Here is an 8,536-nt window from a genome sequence, read left to right as displayed (position 1 = left end):
CATTTCTTAAACTAATGATGACTATTATCGAAATGTATTAGAAATCTTGATACACTTATGCTTGATACACATATATATATTTCATTCTATATCAATACAATATAATAATCAAAATATATATAGTATTTATCTTATATATATATATATATCATATCTTATATATATATATATATATATATATATATATATATATATATATATATATATATATATATATATATATATATATTATATATATATATATATATCTTTCTTAATAATATATATATATATATATATATATATATATATATATATATATATATATATATATATATATATATACTATATATATATATATATATATATATATATATATATATATATATATATATAGTACATTTCTCTACAGCAGGCCCCTAAAATTCAAACATCTTTGTTATTACTGAAACTGATTTCCAGTCAATGAAATTACGCTCTGCCCAAATTAAGGATATTAATCCATATACTGCAAAGTAATCATACCAAAATAGATTCAGTACTAGAAATAATCTTTTTCACTTTTCTGAAGCGTGGCAATGGCTGAGGAATGGTATTAAAATGTGATTATATTTATAAATAAATTGTTCATCAATTTTGTGAAGAATATGCAGGCTTCAGGAAAATGAATGAAGAGATACAGAAACAAGAAGAGAGGAAAACTTGAATAATCACTTCTCTTTCCAACTAAATAATCATGCATGGAAAAATGGGATACGGTTAAAGAAGCACACGTCTATTATTATTATTATTATTATTATTATTATTATTATTATTATTATTATTATTATTATTATTATTATTATTATTATTATTCAGAAAATAAACCTTACTCTCGTATGTAACAAGCCCACAGATGCCACTGACTTGGAATTCAAGATTTCAAAGAATTATTATTATTATTATTATTATTATTATTATTATTATTATTATTATTATTATTATTATTATTATTATTATTATTATTACTATTATTATTATTATTACAACAATGTTATTATTATTATTATTATTATTATTATTATTATTATTCAGAGCCATATTCACTATAAATACCCTTAGGGCAAATGACTTGAAATTCAAGCTTTATAAAATTATTATTATTATTATTATTATTATTATTATTATTATTATTATTATTATTATTATTATTATTAATAGATTCACAATTTTGTGAAACACCGTTCAAGTGTTCGAAAATCATTGGTTTATTTGTACATATTTTACATGGTAATTTATTTACTATATAATTATGGATTTTTATTGCACATTATTATTATTATTATTATTATTATTATTATTATTATTATTATTATTATTATTATTATTATTATTATTATTATTATTATTATTATTATTCAGAAAATAAACCTATTCATATGTAGCAAGCCCACAGAGGTAATTGATTTGAAATTCAAGTTTTCAAAGAATTATTATTATTATTATTATTATTATTATTATTATTATTATTATTATTATTATTATTATTATTTTATTATTATTATTATTATTTTTATTATTTTATTATTATTATTATTATTATTATTATTATTATTTTGGGTAAACCTCTATTTATAAGAAACAAGCCTACAGGGGCACTGACTTGAAATTCAAGCTCCAATCTTTGAAAGGTTTAAAGGACATAAAAGGAAATACAGAAAGAAGAACTCAGTGTTTGGAAAGAAAAAAAGATAAATCAGCACATTGATATAAACAGATAAAAATATAAATAAATTAGCAATACACGAGGTAGATTGTTCTAGGGTAGTAATGCATTGCATCTTCGCTTGAACACTTGAAGTTCTGATTGCACGACATCTCATTGAGAGCATGCCACACTCCAGCGGTGTAAGGAACAAAAGACCTCTGGAACTTAGAAGTTCGACGGCGTGGAACATTCATTGCATATCGCTGCTGCTGTCAGCAAATCTGGTTGCTCTCGGCGGGAAAAGAGGGTCAAGGATCAGTTTTAAAGCGAAAGTTCTCTGTTAAATTATAATTTATAAAAAAGTTGACAACAAAGAGACCATCCGTCGATGGTTCAAGTCATAATTGCAAATGTTAGGAGAAAAAATCAAAGAATCAGGATTTGGAAATTAAACGAACAAATTCTCCTTCATTGTCAGGATTCCCTAAGAGGAGATACAAATTTGTATTATGGAATAGAATCTGCTTTAGTTGCTATAACCAAGTCAGCTACTCAGTTACCCTAGTGGCCTCACTGTGACTCATTGCCATTCGCGCCAAACTTCTTAGGTCCGTTGCAAAATATATAGATAAAAATGAAACGAGAATCATAATAAACATATTTTGGCATTTTACAATGCCACGTAGAAATTATCTGCACTCTTTCAAGTCTTTTTGTATATAAGCCTTAAGTCAGCTATTTGCATCCAAGATTACACCTAGTATGAGTGTGTGTGATAGGGTTGTTCATTACCCATGACTGAGTTGTTGACAAAAATAAAGTAACAAAACATCTTAGCAAAATTGACAGATAATAGAATTCGGCATTGATCATTATAGTATTTCAGGTTTTTCTGGGATACTATTTTGCCTAGAAAACTGAAAGAGATATTTCTCTTTATTAAAGCTGTCAGGAGATTGCTTGATGTTTTTATAAAGGCAAAAAGAAAGACCGTCTGGCGTGAAGTTTCTCTAGAAAGTCAATCACGACGATTTAGAAAGGCAAAAAGAAAGATCGCCTGGTGTGAAGTTTCTCATTTTATGTTTGCGATTTTTAATTTTATAAAAGGCTTCCTTATTTGTTACTTTGCATGTCGACTTCCTTATTTTTCATGTCCGACTGTTTATTTTTCATTTGGATTTAGGCATTTTTGTTTTTCCATACGTCTTATTTCTGTTATTCTTAGTTCCGTTTTGTTATTTTAAATTTCAGTTCATTGAAAATAGTTGTGTTGTTATTCTTAGTATATTTGGATTTTTATATTTACATTAGTTAAAGAGTTTTGTTTCAAATTAAATCTTATTTTGCATATGTCTTATTTGTTATTATTCTCAGATCATTTAATTACTGATAATTTAGTTATTGAATAACAGTTTATTGTTCAATTATATGTTATTTTGACATATGACATTGCAGATACTTATGTTTTAATCATTTTCCCTTGAAGTTAATTTTCAATCATATATAGATATTATTCTTATTTGTGGTTTTAGTACATTGAATAAAAGTTATTTTTCAGTTATATGTTTATTATTTATACTAATACTGATATATACATTGAAACATACAATAATACTTATACATTGACACATAAACAAAAATGTGTTTACATTATACAAAAATTAACAATTGAAACCATAAATTTATATAATATATAATCCTATATAAAATAGATATATATATATAATATATATATTTATATATATATCTATATATATATTACTGGCATAGGATATATATATATATATATATATATATATACATATATATATATATATATATATTATATATATATATATATATATATATATATATATATATATATATATATATAGATATATATAGATATATATATATATATATATATAATATATATATATATATATATATATATATATATATAATATATTTATATATATATATATATATATATATATATATATATATATATATATATATATATATATATATATCATATATATATTTATATATATATACGCCGATATATATATATAAATTATATAGATTCTAACACACATCACCGCCAATCACAATCATTATCAACGTTTTTATTATTCACTGAAATACCTCGGATTAATACCACTTTCATATATCTGGCAGGGATAATTTTAGTTGATAATAATCACCATATACACATATTTACGGAGTCTGGGGCCGACTCAAGAGTGCGTCATCTGATTCCTTTAGTTTTTTGGTCACCTCCTGGCAACCGATCATCAATTAAAAGTCATCTTATTCATATATGAAAATATATTAGTCTTTTATACACATATTAAAGTTGCCATTTTATGCTTGTATATATATATATATCAATATATACCCTATATATAATATATATATATATATATATAGTCCATGTATGTGTGTGGTGTGTGTGTGTGTGTGTGTGTGTGTGTGTGTGTGTGTGCTATGTCCTAGACAACTGGCTCTCAAGGAAGCTGCTGGTTGGCAGGGAAATGTTAAGGTCCCATGGTGTGGACGTCACTCCAGATGCAGACAGTTGTTTAAAAACACCGCCACCTATTATGCTGTGAGGGTTGAGGTTCAAATAAAGAAGGTGACGTCCACCACATTAGGTGGGCAAAAGTGCACATATGTTGGAGTGGCAGGAGGAGGAACTGGGGCCAAAAGGCGGAGTGTGGCCAAATAAATGTACTGTGAACTGACAAGGTTGTGGTTTCATTAATTAAATAAACTATGCAATAAAGTTTTAGTAACTAATTTACTAAACGGTGAAACAATAAAATAAGACATACCATCCTAAGTCCCAACTCATCAACTTTTGTCAGACGAATTGAGGCTTGAGGAAGTGGAGACGTCGAAAGTATCCACCTCTCAGTACGTCAGTCGTCTACAGCCCCCTGACCACTTTTTTCCACTGTGAGGCGTCCAAAGTGGGCACTGAGGAGGTAAACCAGGTCCGGAGGTCAGTGCCTGACATACAGGAGGATTGCGACCTGCTCTTCTCCTCAGATGCCCTGCACACCTTTGCCTTGTCCCCACGCAGTCATGACCTTACTGTATATGAATTCTGCCTCCTGACTCCAACCACTCCCCACCAGCCTCTATATTTGTGTCTGAGAGGATGACAGAGGGTTCTTCTTGCAGCACACTTTTGCTTCATCAGTTCCCTTAGGGCGGTGCTGGTCAACAGCTTCCTCGTTGACGTCGTTTTTGGCGTAGTCTTCATCCAGGGCGATGTTGTCTTCGTTGAATAGGCTGTTTTCACTGGCCATGTCCACCTCGTTGGCCTCTTTCGAGGTGTATCATACATCCCCTCCTCCATGGTGCTGGCGTCAGGGGTGCCTGTAGCAGGTGGTCTCTTTGCCAGAGGCCTCTCAGCTAAGCTCCTGACTGGGATGTTAAAAAAAATGGCCCCATTCTTGCAGTCTTTTTGTTTTTTCCTTGGGCATTACTGTCAGTCCACAGGTCTACTAACGAAGGCGCTTTTGGGGGTACAGAAGGTGTTGCTGCTACGTGATGGGAGGGAACCAAAGCCTCAGAATGTGGGACTTTTGTCGTAATTTATACATCCGACACATCTCTTTTTGTCTCAGGTACCAGTGCAGTGGATGTTTTTGCTATGCCACCACGTGAGGACCCATGTGGTGCTTGGTCCTGATAAATTGGGACCATTTCATCCAGCAGGCACGTCCCACTACGCTACTGAATTCTGCCACATATGCAAGTGTTTGGAGCCACGCAAATATGTTGGTTGACATGAGCAGAAATTATCAGGTTGAACATATCGAAACGTACACGGTTCCCCACGCTCACTGGGCTGATATTTTTCGACCCTCCTGACTACGCCCCACATGCCCACAATCTTAAATACGCATGATAGGACATTTTCGTAGTACTTACACAAGAGGTTCCCAACTACCAATTTCCGCTCATGCGTGGGCACGCGTGACTTGATACGTGAATGTATGAAGCTGGGTCTTGGCCGGACACTAAAAAGCAGGAAGTACCCTTAACTGACGTATCATACGCTTTTATAGCCAATTCCTCTGTAAACAGCTCATTCATCCACTGGTTCACATTCCTCTCAATTACCTATCGAAGCAAATTCATGACCTCTCTGTTATGAGATTCCTCTAGACCTTTTGCTGACAGTCTATAGGCCATGACAGTGAAATGTTTAATTTCTCTTCCTTTGTCTGTTATTATCACTCGTGGACGAGTGCCCTTAATTATGAATGAATATAAAGCTTAAGCTTGGTATGAGTATGCCACCTGCAGGCATCCACAGATTTTTGGGATGCAGTTGCTAGCCTCATGCCCAGGCGTCATGTATGGGAGGTTTTGCGTTAATGTCTCCTGACAGTCATTACTGGGCACTCCTCCAGTCATTAGCAGAGTGAGTGTAAATGGGAAACAATTTGTGATGTATAAAATTATGAATACATAACATTCCAAGTGTAATTTAGCCTTGAGATTATACATTAATCAGGAAGGGTAATAAAATACCTCCAGTTGGAAGTATGTATAAAACCAATTAAGTTTTATTTACTCAGGTATAAAGCCAATCAAGTATAAAGCCAATCAAGTTATTTAAACACATAAATAAAGAAATGTCATAAATTGTCTTAGAAATATCATGACTACATAACTGAGACCACTTAATTGCTATTATAGGGCATTTGGTCTGTGTGTATTCCTCTGTAATTGTTATATTCCTTTTCTTGATAAATTTGTTTTGCTAAATAAGCAACAATGAATTAGAGAATTTATGTAATGCATGCGTGGATTGCATGCATACAGTTTCTCTAAGAAATTGTTACTTTCCTTTGTATATATTTCATCAAGCTGTCTAATTTCGGTGTTCAGGAATATTGTTGCTGCAACGCCATGTTGATATTAAATAAACTTATAAATGATCATTGTGCAATAGTGAAACTGTAACACTCCACTCCTATAGCAGGTGATAGATTAAAGAAAATGGAAGGTGGGAATAAACTCTAGTTTCAGGGGAACTGTCACCCATTCATTGTTAACAGAATGATTGAAGGCATGGTATTTCTTTAATACGTGTTCCGGTAATAATAATAATAATAATAATAATAATAATAATAATAATAATAATAATAATAATAATAATAATAATAATAATAATAATAATAATAAATATAATAATAATAATAATAAAAAAATTCTACGATTTTCAGTTCTTCATAAAAGTGCAATAGATGTTCCTAAAATAATAATAATAATAATAATAATCCCTACAATAATAATAATAATAATAATTAAGCATCAGTTCTAATGAAGGAAGTTCAATGTGCCAGTGAGAAAAACATAACAGTAAAAAACAATTATACCAAGGAAGCTTCTTTTCCTTTTATTTATATCCTGTTGTTGTTGGTGCTGCTGTTCCTACTTGTTTTTTTCTGTTGGCATTGGGCCAACTGACCACACCATTGCTGTATCGATGACTTCTGAAATGAGAAAAATGTAAAAATGATACCACATGAGCACCTAAAAATCAAATGATATTAACTGTTATCCACTTTGTCTCTCTCTTTGTTTGTTTGTTGTGTGTGTGGTTATATTTACATGCAGGTACACAAACACATGCAGGTACACAAACACATATATATATATATATATATATATATATATATATATATATATATATATATATATATATATATATATATATATATATATATATACATACATATCACACGTATATATATATATATATATATATATATATATATATATATATATATATATATATATATATATATATATATATATATATATATATATATATATATATATATATATATATATATATATATATATATTATTATTATTGAATCCAGACCTGTAATTTATACTTGAATCATTTCTTTGCTTATACTTCCAGTAAAATCCATTGAAATTCAGAAGTGCATTTTGACCAATGATTTATCTCATTTTTATTGTAATTGCAATAAAACATCTTTGGAATGGAGTATAAAATTTAGGCCAAAGGCCATTCGAGACCTGAGGTCATTCAGGTGAGAACTAAAGTAAAAATTAGAGGTGTAACAGGAGGAAAAACCTCGCAGTTGCATTACTAAGCAATTGCTAGAGAGGGTGGAAAACAAGATGGAAGAAAGTTAAACATGAACGAAGTTGCAATAGAAAGTGGTTGCAGCTAGGCGCCGAAGGGACTCTGTAAAGAGTCTTAAGTAGTGCACCTACAGGGCACCGTGTTAGGTGCTCTGACAGCACTACCCTCTCCCGGGGTGTAATCACCTTTGGAGCCTGAAGCTGTTGAAGAAGTTGTGCAGGAAAGTTGGCCGAGGCCAAAGCGACTGCCTGGGGAAGAAAAGGCAGAGAGCAATTATAGTGAAGGAAAGGTGATTCTCAAGAGGACATTTTGAACAGGCTGACGTACTTACTCCCTTGGTAACAGCATCTGGAATTGTGGTCAGCGCAGCACAAGAAGCTGGTAGAGAGGTATCCTACTGGACACAGCAAGTACAATTGAAGCCTTTGCAGGTTGCACTTTTACTGGGGCGATATCCACGCTTGCATATTCCAGTGGGAGAGCAATATCCTTTGCCTTTGTCGCAGGTGGTTCCATCGCATTTGTTCTTGCAACACCTGTTTAAAAATAAAAGAAAACAAAAGAAAATGATTTGAATTTAAGTTATGGAAGGTTATTCTGGATACTTACGCGAGTCAGTGTAGATCTTTATAAATGTCAAAGGAAGATCTGGAATGAGGGTATCGTTTAGGCAATGGGACTGATTCACTTTTTTTTTATTGTTAGCATACATATGTACATACATACATATATATGTATATATATTA

The 8,536-nt window shown here is 31.0% G+C and overlaps 3 protein-coding genes across 5 annotated transcripts in view; 2 read left to right on the top strand and 1 right to left on the bottom strand.

The window, feature by feature from the left end:
* The window catches only part of LOC136844887 (uncharacterized), a 239,130-nt gene that overhangs the window by 13,405 nt on the left and 217,189 nt on the right, over window positions 1-8,536 (top strand). The window lies entirely within an intron of this gene.
* The window catches only part of LOC136844882 (uncharacterized), a 96,779-nt gene that overhangs the window by 27,583 nt on the left and 60,660 nt on the right, over window positions 1-8,536 (top strand). The gene's annotated exons all lie outside the window — the stretch shown is intronic.
* The window catches only part of LOC136849674 (uncharacterized), an 18,432-nt gene continuing 16,893 nt past the window's right edge, over window positions 6,998-8,536 (bottom strand). Inside the window, exons 3-4 of one of the 3 annotated variants that reach the window (XR_010856381.1) lie at window positions 8,118-8,326; window positions 6,998-7,164 (exon numbers count right to left, since the gene is read on the bottom strand). Coding sequence is in view for 1 of the 3 variants with exons in the window: in XM_067123012.1 (XP_066979113.1) it covers window positions 7,103-7,164 (62 nt within the window). In the remaining 2 variants the exon portion in view is untranslated. The remainder of the gene's footprint in view (window positions 7,165-8,117; window positions 8,327-8,536) is intronic. The other 2 variants (XR_010856380.1, XM_067123012.1) reach the window with 2 other exon arrangements.

Source organism: Macrobrachium rosenbergii, chromosome 2 (assembly GCF_040412425.1).
Source record: "Macrobrachium rosenbergii isolate ZJJX-2024 chromosome 2, ASM4041242v1, whole genome shotgun sequence".
Lineage (NCBI taxonomy): Eukaryota > Metazoa > Arthropoda > Malacostraca > Decapoda > Palaemonidae > Macrobrachium > Macrobrachium rosenbergii.
Note: the sequence above shows the minus strand (reverse complement) of the source record. Positions and strands in the feature narration are given on the sequence as shown.